A 23,615-nucleotide genomic window follows, 5' to 3' on the forward strand; every position below is an offset into this window, starting at 1 on the left:
TTCAAGACCCTTGCTTCACTGGGCCCACTAGTCCAAAATTATAATATTAAACTCTGCCCAATCCCAAGCAGTTTCTCACCTTGCACAACCTGCCTCAAAATCATCCAACTTAGGTCCTAAAACCCTACAAATGTCATCCCTGAATTTATCCATTTTGAGACACTACTAAAGCTCTGTTAAATTGTTGTTCTCTTTTACTACAATAAGTCTATTAAACTTAGCTTTACTTGGTCAACAGGTTATTCTGGTGGTCCTTTAGGGGAACTGACAGCTGTGAATGGGGAAAATGGTGCCTATGCATTCTTTTTCTTACTGTAGCCTCAGAAGAACATGGTTCTACAGTGACCTGACAAAATGAGAAGGTTGTCATTTCAGCGAAAATTTGAGCTATTTACCAATTCAACCACCAATGGCGTGGAAAGTCAAATTCCTCCAACAGAATCACAAATCTCAGGATTCAAAAGGACTTGAAACTTATATAGCCCAATCCATCTGCTTGATACACATGGAGAATATAGGCTCAAATCTGGGCTCAAATTAAATTTTTTCCCTATACTGCTGAAGGGGTCTCTTCCATGCAACTAAGGTTTTTAGGTTTCCTCTCTACTTTCTCATATCCCCTCTTCATTCTCCTCTGCTCCCCAGCTTGTTTTTCCTCTTTGCAGACAACTAGAGGAAGTATCAGTCCTCCCTCGTGTTTTGGTAGAGGGAGTCTGTGTTGCCACAGGGTTTTTAGGGCTGCGTGTTTTCAACAAAAAGTATTTTAAAAAGACCTCCCACTCCAGGAAGCTAACATCTGGTTTCTATTATCTGAAAGGTCTCATTAACAGATGATATTATAATGTCCATATCCCTATTTTGAAGCTGAGGAAAGTGAGCGTTAGATTTTGGGGGTACAATCTCATAAATAACGGAACAAACTTTCTGGCAGTGTAGGCTTTCCTATTCATTTCATCCTGAGAATTTTAGGATTGAGGGAAAAAAGTATTTTATCCTGTCTTTACTGGAAAAAACACTAGATAAAATGGTTCTGGATTAGAAGTTTTTTTCAGACATCTGTCTTTTAGCTAATGTATCCTTTTAAAAATCTGATTACCAAATCCTTAGTATATGTTAATTAACTTGAAATGTAACTGACTTGAAATGAAAAATACCATTCATAGTAACTTTTAGTAACAGCTCACAAGTTGTTATTCACATATTAGTGAGAAAAAAATCTATATATGCATGTGTGACAAAGATTATTGGAAATCTTTTTATAAATAAAAGTGAAAGGAAGTTGCACATGGCTCTAAAGAGTTTCCCACTAGATTCTGTGTGAAGACGGAGTGTTATACAGAGCTGGTGACCTTATATGAGTCTCAGGGTTTCTTTCTTTTCCTTTTTTCCCCGTTGACTATTTGCTTCTCCCACATCACAGATAATTCACAACAGATGGTTTCTTCGTATAGCTTTTATTTTTATGCTGGGATAAATGTTGATATATCCCATATTATTTTTAATTGTAGAGTTGAATTATCTGACTCTGGACAGTTTTTACATGTTAAAAAGTCTGTATATATGTGTGATGGTGGGAGCATGTGTTTACAGTAACACAATAGCCTCATTGTGACACTGCCTTAAAGTTCAGATTTTTCCCAAACTGCAAAAAAAAAAAGTGAACGAACATTCTAAACTCAAGTTAGAAATACAGATACAGCCTATAAACTTTACTTTTTAATGAGACCCAACATTTTGTTCCTGAGTTTTCCTTTTTTTTTTTTTTTAAATAAATAATTTGTGAAACATGTAAAATAATTATTAGACTTTTGGGTATTTGTTAGTTTACTCTCAATACATAAAGGAGTTGAGGTAGTTTACAAAAATGCAGGCAATGTAAGATGGGAAAATTAGGAGCTCCAAATATATTTTGCACAAGATTCTTCCCAGTTTAAAAACACACTACACATTCAGCTCTGGGTCCTAGAAGTCAGTTTCTCTTTTTAGTTTTACTCATAACTCTAGTACTAAGTAATCAAGTTTTAAAAAAAGAAATTCAAAGACTATTCATTAAAAAATTCAAATTTTCTATTAATAATGATTTAATGTACATTATCTAGTAAAAAAGTTCATTATTTTCCTTATAAGTATACGTTAAAAGTCCTGTCAGAATCACGAGTTCCCTGTGAAGTATGATTGCATTTACTCCCCGCCTCCCTCTCTACACACATCTCCAGTCTTCTCAGTGTTTATATGCGGATCCTGAAACACTGACAAGAAAGCAATCTTCATCTTCCCTCTTATGACTTTGGCAAATCAAAAGAAATATTACCTATGATGTTAAATTTACTTTTGAATGTATCTGTTCCACAAGACTGATATAAAGATTGCATAGTGATCAAGTATGATATTGTTCTGAATTTGAGTTTAAGAAACTGGGTCATAAGAATCTCTTTTGTAATAACCTATGAGGAAAAAGAATCTGAAAAAAATGAATGTATATGTAAAACTGAATCATTTTGCTGTATACCTGAAACTAACACAACATTGTAAATCAACTATACTTCAATAAAAAAAAAGACTAAATAATGAAAAAAATGGGTATGATTGCCATGTATGAACCTCCATTAAAATGCAGTCTACAAGGGAAGTAAGTCAGAAAGAGAAAAACAAATACCATATGCTAACACATATATATGGAATCTAAAAAAAAAAAAAAAAAGATCATGAAGAACCTAGGGGCAAGATGGGAATAAAGACACAAACCTACTAGAGAATGGACTTGAGGATACGGGGAGGGGGAAGGGTAACCTGGGATAAAGTGAGAGAGTGGCATGGACATATATACGCTACCAAACGTAAAATAGATAGCTAGTGGGGAGCAGCCGCATAGCACAGGGAGATCAGCTCGATACTTTGTGACTACCTAGAGGGGTGGGATAGGGAGGGTGGGAGGGAGGGAGGCGCAAGAGGGAAGGGATATGGGGATATATGTATACGTATTCACTTTGTTACACAGCAGAAACTAACACACCATTGTAAAGCAATTATACTCCAATAAAGATGTTAAAAAAAAAATTTATGAACATTCTCATTAAAAAGAAAAAAATGCAGTCTACAAAAACTGGCTGGAAGAATAATTAGGAATGTGTTCCAGATCTCCATTTGAAAGTATGACAGGATAAATCTTTCTGGGAGTCTTAATAAAACTGATATTTAACAAGTAGAAAAAAAGAATAATTAATTAATTAAATAAAATAAAAAACTAATTAATTTGGTGTGTTTTTCCAGCATCGTGATTTAATTAAGGGAGCATATTCATTGTAGAGAATATATTGATGATTGTAAATGTGACTCCTCATTACAGCCTTAATATTTTTGAAACACCAAAGCACAAAGATGTCAATTATATATCCAAACTACAGGTACAAAACAAGTGCATATATTTTCCATGCTCCAAAACTGAGTACACACTGTACTGTCACAGGGAAGGGGTCTGCCAATGAAGACCTGACAATAAAGTACTTAAGACTGATATACCAAAATAAAGTATAAAATCGGAGTTTATAAAAACAATTTTGACAATAGCAGAGAGGACCCTTTTCATTTCTGAGCAAAAATGCATGTCATTAAATGTACTATCTCCTAAAATGAATAAACCGGTCACTTGAGAATGCTCTGTTTATTTCCTCTATTATACTACAACATTCTCCATGTCTTTGGGAAAAAAAATATTGTGCGGGAACTGTGGGATAAGCATGCAAGTGGATGGAACAACACAATTGCACCGGTTCTTACAACTCACTTCTACATAAGGAGAAAGTGTTATTCATTAGTATGGCCCAGTCTTAGCCAATATTCAGGTTGGAAAGACACTGGGTTAAGATCAGAAATGACGTGAAATTCCAAGTTCTAGAGTTGATGAAGAATCTCTTTTTAAATGAATAAAGGATTTTGAAATAGAATGTGCATGATCATGCAATCTTAAATGTCTGAAGGAAAAACTACTAAAGTTATTATTTAATGCAGGACCAGCCGTAGAAATTTTAATTAACTATTTTCCTCAAATATGAGGAACATTACCATGGCATCCCTTCTTCTCTTCTGTTGACTTCTCTGCCTCTTACCACCCCTACCCCAAACCGTAATTGTGATTATCCCTAAAAGCCTAGAACATGTTTTTTAAAATTTTTATTTTATATTGGAGCACAGTTGATTAATAATGCTGTGTTAGTTTCGGTTGTACAGCAAAGTGATTCAGTTATACATAAGCAGGTATCTACTCTTTTTCAAATTCTTTTCCCATTTAGGTTATTACAGAATATTGAGTAGCATTCCCTGTGCTATACAGTAGGTCCTTGTTGGTTATCTATTTTAAATATAGCAGTGTGTACATGTCAATCCCAAACTCCCAGTCTATCCCTCCTCCCCACCCTTCCCCCCTGGTAACTGTAAGTTCGTTCTCTAAGTCTGTGAGTCTAGAATACGCTTTTATCTTCTTCTGGAACTATACATCCCCCTGGGTAAACAATTAAGTACCATAATGTTTGAGTGCATTGGCTCTGAAACCAGACTGTCAAGGATAGACTCCAAGTGCTATCACTTACTCAGGTGTCCTCAGGCAAGTTACCTAACTTTCCTGTGCCTCAGTTTCCTTATCTGTAAACGAGAGACAATAACAGTAATTATCTCAGAAGTTCACATGATAATTAAATGAGTTAATAAATGTAAAGTGCTTAGAAACAGTGCTTGGTACACAGTAACTCTTTAATACATTTTTAAAAACATCATTTTGATAATGGTGGCTTCAAAGATTAACTTTGTACCAATGGCTCCCAAATTTCTATCTCTATCCCTATCATCTAGTTTTCTTAATTTTAACAATAATGTCAAATTTTGTTGAAAAATAAAATGAAATTTGGTCTTATCTTTATATAAAACTGGGATATATCCACCCATCAGACATTTATTTAATACCTATTTTAAGCTAGATACTTTTTTCTGGTGGCAGGGGTACAGAGGCAGATGACTCTTTGTTCTCTATTGGGTGAGAAAAACAAGTAAAAAGAAATGGTTACATTACAATGTAATAAATATTTGGATTGAGGTATATAGGGGCTATAAAAGTACTGAAGAGATTGTCTAAATCAGACTTTTGCTCAAACATTGTGAGTTATCTATAGATGTAAAATTATCCTGAAACTTGGCAGCTTAAAACAACAAACATTTATTACTGCATAGCTTCTGCAGGTCAGGAATCAGGGCACAGCTCAGCTGGATACTTCTGACTCAGGGTCCCTCTCACAGGCTGCAATCAAGATACGGGCAGGGGCTGCAGTGATCTCAAGGATCAAATGAAGGAGGCTCTGCTTCTAGGCTCACTCATGTGGTTGTTGGCAAGATTTACTTTCTCATCGGTTGTTGTACTAAGGGTCTCAGTTTCTTACTGGCTGTTGGCTGGAGGCCTTCCTCCCTTCCCTGCCACGTGGGCTTTCCACAGGGCAGCTCACAACTTGGTAGCTGGTTTCCCCTGGAAGGCTCCGAAAGAGCAAGCAACAAAGGTCGAGCAGGACTGATGTCAGTCTTTCTGTAGCTGAATCTCAGAAGTGACATTCCATTATGTTTGCCATGTCCTATTTGTTAGAAGCAAGTCATAGGTTCAGCCCATACCCAATGGGAGGGAATTACACAAGGGCATGAAGCAGAAGGCGGGGATCATTGAGGACCATTTTAGAGTCTGCCAACCCCAAATATGATGAATTATATTTGTCTTTTTTGTTATTTAACTCCTCCACTTTCTCTACTTTCTCCTACTCCTTCACTCTGCATAGATGCATTAGCTAAAAAGTGTTATTTTTCCACTTCAGGAAAGCCAGAGGACTCCAGTAAGCCCTGAGAAAAACTAATAAAAATGTTCTATATTCTGAATAGCTTCAATGTAAAATTTCAGTGAGAAAGAGATAAATTCAGTGATCATACAGTCATCATAGATAATTATGGGAACTCTGGACACAAATTTCATTATCAGCTATCAAGTTCTTGGAATTAACACAACATTGTAAATCAACTATACTTCAATAAAAAATAAATTAAAAAAAAGAAAAAATATTTTAGAAAAAAGGTCTTGGAGAAAACATTACCGGGCTCTGCCACCAACCACTAGTATCACGCTCAAGGAGAACTCTAGCCTGGATCGTCATGTCCGAAAAGTATGCATGGCTCAGGGAATGGTAGACTCTGTTGCCAGCTCTGCTGCATGAATCACTTGGGTAAGCTACTCACCCTCTTTGAGCTTTGGTTCCCTCATCTGTAAAGTGGCTGTGATGGGTGCCTGCTCTGTCCACTGTCCCAGGAGTCTTGTCATTTCTCGCAATGATACATAGGAAGATTCAATAAATGTTTTGAAACACTGTAAAGTACTGATGAATGTGAGGCATCATTATCACTTTGTTCATCATTATGTCTAGGAATATTTTTTCTTATCAGCAGGCATTACATTTTACAAGCTCAGAAAGCATCATGGAAAGCCCCATTACTTTCTTTCTTTCTTTTTTAAAATTTATTTTATTGAAGTGTAGTTGATTTACAATGTTGTGTTAATTTGTGCTGCACAGCAAAGTGATTCAGTTATACATATATACACATTATTTTTCATATTCTTTTCCATTATGGTTTAATCACAGCATATTGAATATAGTTCCCTGTGCTATACAGTAGCACCTTGTTGTTTATCCATTCTATATATAATATATAGTTTACATCTGCTAATCCCAGACTCCCAATCCATCCCTCCCTCCAGCACCCCCCCCACCCCCAGCAACCACAAGTCTGTTCTCTATGTCTGTGAGTCTGTTCCTGTTTCATAGATAAGTTCACTTGTGTCATATTTTAGATTCCACATATAAGTGATATCATATGGTATTTGTCTTTCTCTTTCTGCTTACTTCACTTAGTATGATAATCTCTACGTCTATCTAAGTTGCTGCAAATGGCATTATTTCATTCTTTTTATGGCTGAGTAGCATTCCATTGTATATATGTACCACATCTTCTTTATCTATTCATCTGTCGATGGACACCTAGGTTGTTTCCATGTCTTGGCTATTGTGAATAGTGTTGCTATGAACATAATAGTGCATTTATCTTTTTGAATTATAGTTTTGTCCAGACCCATTACTTTCTAAATGGTGATTTCTTTCCGATCTTTATGGAATGAAATACTCTCCTAAAAGATTTCATGCTCTAGATATCCATTTCCTCCTTTCCCGACCCCCACATATACTCATACTCTTCCCACATTCTCAGTGAACTGGCGTTATGAATCCTTGTATTGTTGGTGGACAAATCCATGCCCATCAGAAATATAAACACAAAGACATTAGCTAAAAATAATAGTAATCTATTATGAATGGTTTTCATACCTTTCAAATTTCACTTCTAGACATCTAAAAATTTTGTATTTAATCATTTGTTTGAATAATCCAAGGTTGATGAGAATCCTTAAGTTACAAGTCTCAGAACAGACTGATTTAGCTCTGTAGTTTGCTTTCTCCTTGTGTTCCAGAGCCACCCAAGTTAATTCCATGTGCCTGTGGTCAGTGAGACTCTGGAGGTTGTCTTGACTGAAATATGGGAGAAGAAGTGTCCTGGGAAGAATTTTGAGAATCTGCTAGGGCAGTGTTCTCCACACTTCCTGGATCATGTATCCCATGAGTAAAAGCTATGTGAGCACACTCCCTGACAGATATAATTTTAAATTTATAAATTATATACATATCAATCTGTATTTATATATTATGCATATTATAAAAGATATGCAGTCTATGGATAGAAAACAGTGAGATGAAATAAAATATTTTAAAAATAAAAGTTAACACTACATTTATTTTTGGTACACCAAACCTTTTATCCTCAAATTATAGAGATTTGTATGGATGTCTAGACAGTTGGTTTATAAATGCCTTGCAAATTAAACTGGTATCATACTATCATTTGCTAATATCGAAAAGTATAACATACACTTAGGGCTAGGTTCACTGTTTATAATAATGATGTATGTCCATATTTCAATTGATATTTTTGAAAATTTTAATTTTTTTTGGCCTATATCTTGGCAGAACTGATTGGATCACCACTAATTTTGTCTCTTAGTGTAGCTGAAAAAGAGCTCCTTCAAGAAATAGAGGAAATATCCTTCTGTGTTTTTTAAAAAAAATTTATTCTTGCATTATAAATATTATCATCAATCCAAAGTTTCTTTTCAGGAAACTTTTTTTTTTCCTTTTTAAAAAAATTTTTATTGAAATATAGTTGATTTACAATATTGTGTTAGTTTTAGGTGTACAGCAAAGTGATTCAGATACAAACACACACACACACACACACACACACACACACACACATGCACACACACATATGTATTTTTTTAGATTCTTTTCCATTATAGGTTATTACAAAATATTGAGTATAGTTCCCTGTGCTATACAGTAGGTCCTTGTTGTTTACTATTTTATATATAGAAGTGTGTATATGTTAATCCCAAACTCCTAGTTCATGATCCCCCACTTTTCCCCCTTGGTAACCATAAGTTTGTTTTCTATGTCTGTGAGTCTATTTCTGTTGTGTAAATAAGTTCATTTGTATCATTTTTCAGATTCCACAGGTAAGTGATATCATATGATATTTGTCTTTCTCTGTCTGACTCACTACACTTAGTATGATAATCTCTAGGTCCATCCATGTTGTTGCAAATGGCATTATTTCATTCTTTGTTACGGTTGAGTAGTATTCCATTGTGTATATATACCACATCATTTTTTTTTTTTTTGGAACATCAAATGCTTTTTATTTTTAATTTTTTAAATTAATTTTTATTGGAGTATAGTTGATTTACAATGTTGTGTTTCTGCTACACAGCAAAGTGAATCAGTTATACATATACAGATACCCACTCTCTTTTAGATTCTTTTCCCGTATAGGTCATTACAAAGTATAGAGTTCCCTGTGCTATACAGTAGGTTCTTATCAGTTATCTATTTTACATATAGTAGTGTGTATATGTCAATCCCAATCTCCCAATTTATCCCACCCCCCTTTTCCCCTTGGTAACTACAAGTTTCTTTTCTACATCTGTGACTCTATTTCTGTTCTGTAAAAAAGTTCATTTGTACCATTTTTTTAGATTCCACATATAAGCAATATCATATGATATTTGTCTTTCTCTGTCTGACTTACTTCACTCAATACGACAGTCTCTAGATCCATCCATGTGGCTGCAAATGGCATTATTTTGTTCTTTTTTATGGCTGAGTAATATTTCTTTTCAGGAAACTTTTAAAGCTATTGGTCTATTAGTAAGTGTCAATTTAGTTAAACCAAATGATATAATCTATAAATCTGCTTAACCACCCAAAGAAAACAGCAATATGTTGTGGAACTCAGACAACACAAGAGCAAACATGCTATTACTATCCCTCAACAGAGTAGAGTGCAGACTGAAATATCAACTGAGTGAGGGTACCTGTCTACTAAATATTAGTAAAGTGCAACTTCTTTTTTATTTTTAAAGATAGAAATATATATATATATATATATATATATTCCACCCAGAGCTGTGTATACCCCAGTTTGGAGACCACTGTACTGGATCTCTTAGGGTTCATCCAAGTCCCTAGTGAGACCTGGGCCAGGATGGGTTATGCAGAGAGGGGGCACAAGAATGTAAACAGATACCCCTGCTACAACCAAAGAGCTCCAATTTCATTTTATATTATATTTTATACATTAAGCTTTCTAATAAATTTTCATTAGAACAAAGTATTACATAGCTAAGGCACATTTGAAACTTTCTTCTGGAGAAACTTAGAAGTCCATGACCCACAGTTCTGACAAATGTTTGAAACTGAACACCGAACAGTAAAGTTGTAAAAATAGTCTTTTACTAAAGAGCTAAATATACTGGTTTTTTAAGTTCCTGGGTTTTATGTTTGTTTTATTTTTCTTACATGTAAAATCACAGACTTAGAACTAAAAGAGAAAATACTTTTAGCCAAACATGCTATGAAAAGTTTTGAATGTAATTAAATGCTAAGTAAAGCATTAGTTACAAAATGTATTAACATTTTTTTCTTAACTGAGACATTAAAAGAAGTTAAAAGTTTTGAATATTTGGGAAACATCATATTAAAGCAAAGCTTAAAAAAGGATATGGTTCTTTCACTATTTCAGTGAGTTTAATCTTGACTTGTCTAGGGGCTTTGGAAATACCAGCTAGCTCATGCATCTTAAGATAATATAAAATCAGTGGACTCTGACCTCCAAAATTGAAGAGAACACGGTTAAACTCTGGGCCACTACTGCTATAATGGGACTGTAAGGGGTAGGAAAAAAAAAAAAAACGAATCAATTATTACTTTTGTGTATTTTTAAAGAACTGTAAATAAAATATAACTGCATTATAACCATAAATACAATTATTATCTGGTATATTAAAACAAATAAAGGGAAATTCTGCAAGGCATCTTAATTAATTTACTAAAGTATGAGACTATGAGTATGTGCAGTAAGGCTCTGCTAGTCTTTTAGCATGAAGACAGGCCAATAGAGATCATTCTATCTGAAGAACAGAAAGAGAAAAGAATGAGCAGAGCCCCAGAAAAAGGGGCAGGAAAAAATATGAAGAAATAATGACTGAAACTTTCCAAGTTTTACGAACAACACATCCAAGAAGCTTAACTCCAAGTAGGATAAATTCACATCTAGATGCGTCATAGTCAAAGTGCTGAAAGACGAAGACAAAAAGAAAAATCTCAAAAGCAGCGAGAGAAAAACAACATATAGGAGAACCCAAATAAGGTTAACAAGGTGACTTCTCATCAGAACAAAGAGGCTAGAAGCCCATCACAGTGCTGATGAAAAAAACTTTGACCACGAATTCTGTGTCAAGGAAACAACCACCATAATTATAATTGCTCCAATATTCTACTATTGACTTCTTGTGGGATGCAAGTATAGCAACTACTCATATGTTAAGTCTTCCCTCAATTTTTATAACGCCTAGATGAGAGATTTATTGTTGATTCCACTTCTTGTGGGGAAGTAAGATTTTATTCTCATTTGTTTTTACTAATATGTAAAATTCTCTTGTGTTTTGTTTGCTTATGGTCAATTTTTCATTGTATTCATTCATAGCTGCTCCAAAATTATTTCAAATAGTGGTAATATTGTAATCAAAAGCAGTTCTTTGATGGTGAAAACTTGATGTCAATATCAGCTGTTTTTTCTGTAATGTAAATCATTTACTTCACCATAGTCTCCCATGACAATTCACATCAGGTTATACCTAGCCTGACCTTAAAACTTGCATGCAAAACCGTACCAAGCATTTTCCTGGCTTTTGCCTGGTGTATCATAAGATAGAAACTCTATCTTACTGAAGTTTTAGAAACAGACATTCCTGTTCTTTTTCTGCAGTTACGAGTTTTTAAACGAAGAAAACCACAGTACACAGATCCTTCTTCCTCTATGAGAAACCATGATTTTTTTTTTAAGCGTAGTTCAATCAGGCAAGAGCAGATTGAAAGCAGGGCTCCAGAATGAACGTAATACACAATTATTGTCTAATCAGCACAGAGTAGATTCCACATGTTTAAACAGCCCACGAATACAGTAGATTTTGGGGTCATTCTACTTTCGACATATACAGAGCTTACTGTTAAAAGTGATTCCCAAATCTTTTCAGAGGCCTCCAAGGCAAGGCTTTATTAACCTATACTTATGCAGTTGTAATTTTGGACCTCTATACTTTTTCCACAGTCATAGTTTATCTTCTAAGATCAGGCCTGTTACCCCAGCCTGTTGTAAACTTTTGGTCATTCAATATATTCATAGTTCTTCCAGGTTTTATGACTTCTACATGGCTAATGAAAAATGGCAACCATATTTTTATCAAAGTTGTTGATAAAATATTGTGCATGAGACAGGGCCAATGATGCAGCAATACGGTGTACTGCCAAAGACATATCTGCAATTTGCTTTCTATCTTTTAATAGTGATATCTGAAAAAAGTTACTGTCAGTTACAAATCCATCTGTCCATATTTCTTCAACTTGTAAACAAACTATAAAAGACCATTTTTAGTGCTTGCTGAAGATCAGATATACAATTTCTATTACATTTCCTTGATTTCTAAATTTAGCAACCTTACCCTCCTCCTCTGCTCCCATGCACTCCCCTGCCTCCCGCCCCCTGCAGCCAAGATGGTGCAATATTGCCATCTACCCCAAATGGACTCCCAGAGTCGCCAATTTCTATCCTAAGTACGGACATCCTTGGCAGCACTGTGAAGGTTGGAAGAGAGTCTATATACCTGGATTATTAAAGACCAGGAAATATATGAATACTGACTTTCAGAAAGTGGTTTTTGTATAGGCATAATATAAAATTTAAAATAACGGTTAGCCTTGACTAGATAATTCAGACAAAATTTTAACAAAAAAGACTGCAACAGATTTAAAACCCAATTGGCTAACAAGTTAACAGATCAAATTCAGAAGTTCAAGCCAACGGTCTCATCAAATCTTGGCTAAAGCAACACAAGGTGGCAAATCCATAGGGTCTCTGTTTGGGAGGCACCTTCAAAAATGTGGAGAAAGCAAGTATTCAAGACTTAAGAGCAAGAGTACCTACATATGGTCATTTATTCCGGGACCATGGTCTAAGAGGTGGGGACAGGTCAACCACTGTTGAAAACGCCATTGAAGTTTTCTCTGCAACTTTGATGCTTATTGAGATCAGAGTCATGTCTGTATGTCAGCCCAAGGAGAAGCAGTGCCAGAAGTATGAGGAAAAGATAAACGCTATTCGTTTTCCTTAGAGATGAGGATAGTTTCAGAAATAAATATGACTTTAATATTAAGATTAACCTCTCCAATAAATCTCTTCTGATTATTAACTTTTTTCTAAAGTATATATCAAGAGTGTAATAACCAACATTGTCCATGTGAAACTGTTCAATTAATTATACTGGAAATTAAAGAAGGACATTTTTTATAATTATTATACTCCAAACCTTTGTTGGTAGTCCTGATAATCTTGATTCTTCCTTGGATGCGGGCATTGTATATCCTTCTGGGTTCTTTAAAATTTTTGTCATATTGAAGTCTATATCTAAAACAGAAAATAAAATATTTTCTTAAATTCTTTCTTTCTTCACAAAAGGCATGATATCCCTTCTTTTTCCTAGCAATGCATCTTAAACATGCAGAGAGGTAAAAATGTATGAGAGAAGGTTAGGATATTGTTATAGCTTGCCCCAGTCAGAGGAAATGAATATTCCATTTCATTTTACCTAACAGGGCTTTAGAGTTTTCAAATTCATTCATGTACACTATTTCACATCATCCTCACAAACCATTTTATGAGCTAAGTAACACTTCCCACAATTTATAGATTAGAAAACTAAAGTTAAGGAAACTCTATGACTTTTTCTAAGAGTAAGTCTTGCTCTAAGGTGATAGTTGTTCACATCTCTCAATCTAATAAAAACCACTGAATTGTATTCTTTAAATGGGTGAATTGTATGGTATATGAACTACATCAATAAAGCTGTAATTAAAAAAAAAAAAAACCGTACAGGAAGAGGATGCAGACCTAGGTCTTTTGCTTCTGATTTCAGAGCTCTTTCCATGACCCTCTAGTTAAATGCAATAGGAGGCTTTGGTCTCTGCATGTTAGAGTCTACCTTTTCCATATACTGACAACATACCCAGATAAGGAAAGACTTGGTAATTTTTCATTGCAGCCAGTGTAAATATGCATGAGGGTACCCAGGGAGTCTTGTCTTAAAGGAGAACTATATGATTTAATCAGCCATGTCAGTCAGCCTAAAAGCATATGCTAATTATTAAGGATATCTTAATGTAGAGCAGAGAAAACAGGTGATCTGAGAAGTTTGTACTAGATTCTGGCACTGACAATTTATTATCAGTTACCAGGTAGACAAATCAGATCTACAGATTGTGATGTTGATGACAAACCTAGAAGAGTTGAAGAAAGTCACTTGAATTGATTTTCGACATTACCCATTAAAAGATATTAGATACTAGCCTGAAATACTGGAGGCAAGTAGGCATTTATCTCTGGCAGAGATTAAAGAACTAGTTAGCAAGGAACCTGTATTTTAAAATTTTGAGTGGAACCAAAGTTAGATTAAGTTGGGAGTTAGAATGGCAAGAAAGGTAATGAACCATATAATTTCTCTACTTTAAAACTTGCTCAAAAGCATACAACCCATTATGGAGAAGAATCTGACAATATCTACTGATAATACAGACATTTTTCTTTGACTCAGCAATCCCTCTCCTGAGAATATATTCTACAAAATCTCCTACATAAGCACAAAAAATATAGGTACAGGTTTAATGATTATAGCATAATTTGTAAAATTTAGAGATTATAAACAACCTGTGCATTTAGCAGTCAAGTACTGGTTGAAAAAACTATGGCACTCCTATTTGATGGAATACTATAAGCTGTAAAAAAAAAAAAAAAAAAAAAAAAAAAGAGCAAGATCTCCATACAGATGTGAAGATATCTACAGGTCATATCATAAAGTGAGGAAAGCAAGTTGCAGAACAGTGAAGAGAGTATATTACTTGATTGAATATATACAATATATAAAATATACTACTCAGTGTAAATGGGAAAGAATGTATACAATGTACACAATATACTACATTCAGTGTAAAAGGGAAAGAATAAAAATAAGGCAAATATCTATTGTATTTGCCTTCATTTGTATAAAGAAACACTGGAAAGATAAATAAGAAATGAATAAAAATATTCTCTTTGGGAGGAATGATTAAAAATAAAACATGCTCAATTTTGAATCATTCTTAAATACATATTTAGGTGCTATTACTTAACTTCTAGTCACTATGAACAGATATGTTACTAATGACAAAAGGACCTCTACTTCATGTCTACCATACCCAAAATAAAAGCCTTAGAAGATTACTTGAACTTTGTTGTAAAATTACTGTCAACAGATTAATATCAGGCAAAGATTCTAGGCTTGGAGTAACAGCAATAGACATAAAAAGTAAGAGATTAATGAAAAACACAAAGCAAAGAAATTTTAGAAGTGAAAGAGTCAAAGAAAAAAATCCTACATAAAGGAAAAACCCCACCCTGATATGATAAGAGTAATAAGTAACCTTAAAATCACTGAATTTACTAGCTTTTCCCCCCCTGCATTCCTCTAGTCTGTTGATTTATTTTAGGTAAAAATATTAATTTTGTCCCTGATTATAGTTTTTATATCTCCTCTGTTCTCAGCATCTCTGAAGGCTATGGAAGGTCATCGGAAGCACCAATATTGACTCTACTTGATAAAACTATGAGAAAGTATGTCTCAACTGTTCTTATTAAGTCTTTAGGAATTTCACTAGTGACAAAATATTCCAGTCTTACTACACCGATGCTGGGAAAATTTCATTTTCATAATTATCCCCTTTTTATTTTAGGGATATTACATCTCTTAAAAGGGAGACACTTATGCAAGTAAGTATGGTTACCTTTATCCGCTTTTGTAGTTTGTATTCTAATAGTCTTTCTGAGAGGCAAAAAACTCATATACCTTAGCAAAATTAAAGTTCATGCAGGCCATATATAATACATATCAATAAACTACAGAAACAGAAAAAATGTTAATTAGTTAAAAAATTAAATTAAAAAAAAAAGATGCTCACTGAGGTCAGGAGAACAATGCATGAACAGAATGACAGTTCCAACAGAAATAGAAAATACAAGAAAGTACCAAGCAGAAATCACAGAGCTGAAGAATACCTGCACTGAAAAATACATTACAGGGGATCAACAGCAGGTTAGACGAAGCCAGAAAAAAGAATTAACAAACTCAAACACAAGGCAATGGAATTCATCCAATCAAAGAAGTAAAAAGAAAAAAAAATTTAAAAAGTGAAGATAGCTTCAGCGACTTGTGGGACAACATTAAACAGACCAACATTTGCATTATAGGGGTCCTAGAAGGAGAAGAGATAGAGAAAGGGACAGAACATTTATTTGAAGAGATAATAGCTGAAAACTTCCCTAACCCGGGGAAGGAAATAGACATCCAGATCTAGGAAGCCTAGAGAGTTCCAAGTAAGATGAGCCAAAGAGACCCACACCAAGACACATTATAATTAAACTGTCATAACTTAAAGACAAGGAGAGAATCTTAAAAGCAGCAAGAGAAAAACAACTTGTTATGTGGAAAGGAACCCTCCATAAGACTATCAGCAGGTTTTTCAGCAGAAACTTTGCAGGCCAGAAGGAAGTGGCATAATATATTCAAAGTGCTGAAAACAAAACAAAACAAAACAAACAAACAAACAAAACCTACTAACCAAGAATTCTCTACTCAGCCAAGTTGTCCTACAGAATTGAAGGAGAGAGAAATAGTTTTCAAATAGTTTTCCAGACAAGCAAAAGGTGAAGGAATTTATGATCACTAAACTGGCCTTCCAAGAAGTGCTGAAGGGACTTCTTTAAGCTGAAATGAAAGTGCTAATCAGAAATAGAAAAACATATGAAAGTACAAATCTCACTGGTAAAGGTAAACATATAGTAAAATTCAGAAAAATCTAATGTTATAAAGGTGATGAGTTAATCACTTATAATTCTAGTACAAAGGTTAAAAGACAAAAGTAGTAAAAATAACTATAACTACTATAATTTGTTAATGAATATGCAAGATAAAAAGAAACTGTGACATCAAAAACAAAACAAGGGGGAGGAGTAAAAATGTAGAGCTTTAGAATGTGTTTGAACTTAACTTGTCAACTTAAAATAGACTGTTATAGATATCTTATTTTACGTTAAGCCTCACGGTAATCACAAAGCAAAACATTACAGTAGATACATAAAAGATAAAGAGAAAGGAATCTAAGTGTGCCACTAAAGATTATCACCAAATCACAAAGGAAGAGAGCAAGAGAAGAAGAAAGGAACAAAGGAATTTAAAAACAGCCAGAAAACAATTAACAAAATGGTAAAGAGTACATACATATCACTAACTACTTTAAATGTAAATGGACTAAGTTCCCCAATCAAAAGACACACAGTGGCTAAACGGATGAAAAACAAAACAAAAAAAACAAGACCAATCTACACACTGCCTACAAGAGATTCACTTCACATGTAAGGAAACACACAGATAAAGTGAAGGCATGGAAATAGATATTCCATGCAAATGGAAACAAAAAGAAACTTGGATACCTGCACTTTTATCAGGGAAAACAGACTTTAAGGCAAAGACTCTAATAAGAAATAAAGAAGGTCATTATATGATAAAGGAGTCATTTCAACAAGAGGATATAACATTTGTAAATATTTATGTTCTTAACATAGACTCACCTAAATATATAAAGCAAATATTAATGGACTTAAAGGGAGAAATGGACAGCAATCCAATAATAGTAGGGGACCTTAATACCCCACTTTCATCAATGGATAGATCAGTCAGACAGAAAATCAGAACGGAAACGTTGACCTAAACTACACATTAGAACAGAGGGACTCAACAGACATACATAGAACATTCTATCCAAAAGCAATAAAATACACATTCTTCTAAGGCACACTCTCCAGGATAGATCATATATTAGGCCACAAAACATGTCTTAATAAATTTAAGAAGACTGAAATCATATCAAACATCTTTTCTGAACACAATGGTGTGAAACTAGAAATCAATTACAAGAAGAAAACTGGAAATTTCATAAATCTGTGGAGATTAAACAACATGCTACTGAACAACAAACGGGTCAAAGAAGACATAAAAAGAGAAATAAAAAATATATTGAGACAGATGAAAATGGAAATACAACAAACCACAACATATGTGATGTAGCAAAAGCAGTTCTAAGAGGGAAATTCATAGCAATAAATGCCTACCTTAAGGAACAAGAAGAATCTCAAACAAGCAAAATTAACTTACACCGCAAGAAACAAGAAAAAGAAGAACAAACTAATCCCAAAGTTAGTAGAAGGAAGGAAATAAAGATCACAGTGTAAATAAAGGAAATAGAGACTAAAAAAGACAATAAAAAAGACCAATGAAACTAAGAGCTGTTTTTTTGAAAAGATAAACAAAATTGACTAAGAAAAAAACAGAGAGGACTCAAGTCAGAAATGAAAGAGATATTATAACTGGCACCATAGAAACACAAAGAATCATAAAACACTACTATGAACAACAAATGCCAACAAATTGGATAACCTAAAAGAAAACAACAATTTCCTAAAAACCTACAACTACCAAGACTGCTTTAAGAAGAACTAGATAGCCTGAAAAGACCAATAGCAAATTAGGAGATTAAGGTGGTAATTTAAAAAATCTCCCAACAAAGGAAAGCATAGGACGAGATAATGTCATGGCTGAATACTACCAAACATTAAATGAAAATGTATAACAATCCTTTAAAAGTCTTCCAAAAGGTAGAAGAAGAGCGAACACTTTCAACCTCATTTTATGAGGTCAGCATTACCCTGATACCAAAGCCAGACAAAGACAACAGAAGAAAACTATAAGCCAATATCTCTGATGAACCTAGATGCAAAATTTCTAAATAAAATACTAGCAAACAAAATTCAACAACACATCAAAAAGATTAGACACCATGATCAAGTGAGGTCCATACCTGTGACGCAAGCTTGGCTTATTATAAGCAAATCAATTAATGTGTTATGCCACACGAGCAGAATTAAAGATAAAAACCACACAATCATCTCAATAGACGCTGAGAAAGTATTTGACAAAGTTCAACATTTATTCACAATAAAAACTCTCATAAACAGGTATAGAAGGAACTTTCCTCAACAGAAATAGAAAAAATAATTCTAAAATTCTTATGGAACCACAAAAGACTCCAAACAGCCAAAGCGCTCTTGGGAAAGAACAAAGTTGGAGGCATCACCACATTTCCTGATTTCAAATTATATTACAAAGCTATAGTAATCAAAACAGTATGGTACTGGATTTTAAACAGATATATAGACTGATGGAACAGAATAGAGAGCCCCAAAATAAACCCAATAATATGTAGTTAACTAATTTTTGACAAACACACCAAGAATACACAATGGAGAAAAGATAGTCTCTTCAAAAAATGGTGTTGGAATGGCTGGATAGCCACATGCAAAAGAATGAGATTCGACCTTCATCTTACACCATATATGAAAGTCAACTGAAAATGAATTTAAGACCTAAACGTAAGACTCAAAACTGTAAAACTCTTAGAAGAAAACATAGGAAAAAAGCTCCTTAATAATGGCCTTAGCAATGAATTTTTTGGATATGACAATAAAAGCTAAGCAACAAAAGCAAAAATAAACAAGTGGGACTATATCAAAGAAAGCTCCTGCACAGAAAAGGAAGCAGTTAATTAAATGAAAAGGCAACTTATGGGTAGAAAGAAAATATCTACAAACCATACATCTAATAAGGGTTTAATGTCCAGAATATATAAATAATTCCTACAAATCAATAGCAACAAATCCAATTAAAAAATGGGCAAAGGACCGAAGTAGATATTTTTTTTAAAGAAGACATACAAATGGCCAACAGGCATATGAAAACGTGCTCAACATCACCAATTATCAGTAAATGCAAATCAGAACCACAATGAGATATCAACTCACACTTGTTCAGATAGCCATTATCAAAAAGATAACAAGTATTGGTGAGCATGTGGAGTAAAGGGAACTCTTGTACCTCGGTGGGAATGTACATTGGTTCAGGCTTTGGAAAACAGTATGGAGGTTCCCCCATGACTCCCACCAAAAAAAAAACACTTTCATATAATCCAGCAATTCCTCTTCTGAGTATATACCCAAAAGAAATGAACTCATTACCTCAAAAAGATATCTGCACTCCCATGTCACTGCAAAATTATTCACAGTCGTCAAGGTATGGGAACAACCTAAGTGTATGTTGATGGATAAAAGGATATAGGAATTGTAATACACACACACAGCGGACTATTATTTAACATTTAACAGCCAACTTAACAAAGGACATCCTATTCACACTCTTCACAGAGTCCACAAGATAAAAAAGAACAATTTCTGTGAAGATTTCCAGCTCTTCTTGGCACTCGGGTCAGATGGCGCTGTCTTTTTTTATGGAGGCCTTGCAGAAAAACCCACTCTATGAAGCAGTTGATAGAGGTTTTGAGGATATCTTTATCATAAGGATAAGGAGATTCACAACCTTTTAAAAATAGCAATCTTAGGTTCACGCTAAACACAACGAATAGCAAAGCATCATTCAGCTCAAGCAACTTGAAGGATTCCATTATTATGTAATTTGAGCACCCCAACAAAAAAACTGTTGAAGGATTCAGTTAAATGTGGAATATAAAACAGCCAAAATGAACAAGAAGAAAATATAAGGATAAGTGGTATAGAAGGCTACAAAAGAAGAGATTATTGAATAAAAAAAACTAATATATTTTATTGTGTAAAAATTCAAAGCTCCTGCTAGCTAAAAAGTACCACAAATGAAAAACTGGGAGGCCTTTTTCCAATAGAATGACAGATGAAACAAAAACCTCAGTAGAAAACTGGATGAAGGACATAAGAGGTAAATCACAAAACAGAATAAAATTGGCAGGTAATCTTTCTTTAAAAAGTTCAGGGACGTCCCTGGTGGTCCAGTGGCTAAGACTCCACACGCCCAATGCAGGGGGCCTGGGTTTGATCCCTGGTCAGGGAACTAGATCCCACATGCTGCAACTAAGAGTTCGCCTGCCACAACTAAAGATTCCGCATGCCGCAACGAAGATCTCGCATGCGGCAAAGAAGATCCTACATGCTGCAAGTAAGACCCAACGCAGCCAAATAAATAAATAAATAAACAAATAAATATTTTTTAAAAGTTCAATTTTGTCAGTAAACAAAGAAATTAAAACACCACTGATATATCCTTTTTTTAACTGAAAAAAAGAAAGAAAAAGAATGACAACGCACAATGTTGTTAACTCATATGTAATCTTATGTGCTAATGACAGGCCATAGTCTTCCCTACTAGTTACCACACTCCTCCAAATCCAGGGGACATCTGGATTTGAATGAGGGGGTGGCAACCTCTGTTTCTTGGTCTCTTTAACTCCACAACCTCTTCCTCACTGGACTGGAGGGGAAGAGAAGTACTCCAATACTTTCCTCCTAGGAAGTTCTTTTGTTTCTTCAACATTTCTTCCTCACCATCTTTTATGATAGGCTGAAGGTAGGCTCATGTCCTGCAAGATAGTCCATGACCTTTCTTTGGGATGTACCTACTGATGTCATCAGCCTTTATGACCTCAGAGGAAATGAAGACAGAAACAGTCTCATTTTAACATTCCATTACATAGTTTGAGTGGATTTGTGTTACAACCGAAAGCACTTTGACTAGGACACTTGTATTAAGTCCTCAGTTTCTCAAGTGTAGTTTACTTGGATTGGGCACAGTCAGCAAAAACGACTACATATTAAAATTATCACGTATCTTACCCATATTCATTCATTTCACAAATGTCCACTGAGTTTAAATTACATATTTGATGCCTGGGATACAAAGATGAAAAAAGACAGGGCTCACTAAGCAGTGGAGGTGGAAACAAGTCTGAGACATCTTGTCGTGGAATTGCAATGCAATGTGATAGTGGTATAGTAGAAGAAAAGATGGAAATGCCACAAGAACACAGCTATCCTCTCAGTTGCAGATCAACTGGGAATTCCAAAGAATTGGGAAACTTTTTTTTGTTTCCCACCTGCTGAATTACTTGAACAGTCACATTACACCAGATTGGCCTTGTGTTTATTCCAAAACTCAAAAGTATAAGGAAAGTATAAGGAAACTGCGGTGTAAAGAAACTGGTATAAAGATGCCTTTTAAACTGTTCTGCTCTGACTAATAATAGTTTAGGCTGTAGATACAAGATTTAAAATAATAAGATAATAATACATATTGAAGGGTTAATATTTTTCTTAAATCTTTCTTATTTAATTTTCTTGTGTTTTACACAAACTCTATAGTTACTTTGACAGGATTTTCTTTTAATTTTTTTTTTATTGAAGTATAGTTGATTTACAATGTTTCAGGAGTACAGCAAAGTGATTCAGTTATACATACATATACATGTATATATATATCAATTCTTTCCAGATTCTTTTGCATTATAGGTTATTATAAGATATTAAATATAGTTCCCTGTGCTATACAGTAGGTCCTTGTTGCTTATCTATTTTATATATAGTAGCGTGCATCATCTGTTATTCCCAAATTCCAAATTTATCCTCCCCCATTTTTCTCCTTTGGTAACCATAAGTTTGTTTTCTATGTCTGTGAGTCTATTTCTGCTTTGTAAATAAGTTGATTTGTATCATTTTTTTAGACTTATCATATAAGTGATATCACATGATATTTGTCTTTCTCTGACTTACTTCACTTAGTATGACAAACTCTAGGTGCATCCACGTTGCTGCAAATGGCATTATTTCATTCTTTTTGATGGCTGACTAATATTCCATCACACACACACACACACACACACACACACACACACACACACACACATCTGCTTTATCCATTCATCTTGTCAATGGAGATTTAGGTTGCTTCCAAGTCTTAGGTATTGTAAAGTGCTACAGTGAACATTGGGGTGCATGCATCTTTTCGAATTAGAGTTTTCTCCGGACATACGCCCAGTAGTGGGATTGCTGGATCATATGATAGTTATATTTTTAGTTTTTTAAGGAAACTCCATACTGTTCTCCATAGTGGCTGTATCAATTTACATTCCCACCAACCGTGTAGGAGGGTTCCCTTTTCTCCACACCCTTTCCAGCATTTATTGCTTGTAGACTTTTTGATGACAGCCATTCTGACTGGTGTGAGGTGATACCTCATTGTAGTTTTGATTTGCATTTCTCTGATAATTAGTGATGCTGAGCATCTTTTCATGGGCTTGATCATTTGTATGTCAGATTCTTCTGTATGTCAAATTCTTCTTTGGAGAAATGTCTATGTAGATCTTCTGCCCAGTTTTTGATTAGGTAGTTCGTTTTTTTGATACAGAGCGGCATGAGCTGTCTGTATATTTTGGAGATTAATCCCTTGTCAGTCACTTCATTTGCAAGTATTTTCTCCCATTCTCTGCATTGTCTTTTTGTTTTGTTTATGGTTTCCTTTTCTGTGCAAAAGCTTTTAAGTTTAATTAGGTCCCATTTGTTTATTTTTGTTTTTATTGTCATTACTCTAGGAGGTGGATCAAAAAAGATATTGCTGTGATTTATGTCAAAGAGTGTTCTGCCTATGTTTGCCTCTAAGAGTTTTATAGTGTCTGGCATTACATTTAGGTCTTTGATCCATTTTGAGTTTATTTTTTTGCATGGTGTTAGAGAATGTTCTAATTTCATTCTTTTACACGCAGTTGTCCAGTTTTCGCAGCACCACTTATTGAAGAGGCTGCCTTTTCTCCATTGTATACTCTTGCCTCCTTTGTCATAGATTAATTGACAATAAGTGCATGGGTTTATCTCTGTGCTATCTATCCTGTTCCATTGATCTATATTTCTGTTTTTGTACC

The 23,615-nt window shown here is 34.4% G+C and overlaps 1 protein-coding gene across 1 annotated transcript in view; it reads right to left on the reverse strand.

Annotated features, from left to right (window-relative positions):
• Nucleotides 1-23,615, reverse strand: part of FAM227B (family with sequence similarity 227 member B) — a 264,205-nt gene that overhangs the window by 33,425 nt on the left and 207,165 nt on the right. Inside the window, exons 11-12 of the mRNA XM_068551264.1 lie at nt 13,049-13,146; nt 10,186-10,348 (exon numbers count right to left, since the gene is read on the reverse strand). Of these exons, the coding sequence (XP_068407365.1) occupies nt 10,186-10,348; nt 13,049-13,146 (261 nt within the window). The remainder of the gene's footprint in view (nt 1-10,185; nt 10,349-13,048; nt 13,147-23,615) is intronic.

This window comes from Eschrichtius robustus, chromosome 1, assembly GCF_028021215.1.
Source record: "Eschrichtius robustus isolate mEscRob2 chromosome 1, mEscRob2.pri, whole genome shotgun sequence".
Taxonomy (NCBI): Eukaryota; Metazoa; Chordata; class Mammalia; order Artiodactyla; family Eschrichtiidae; genus Eschrichtius; species Eschrichtius robustus.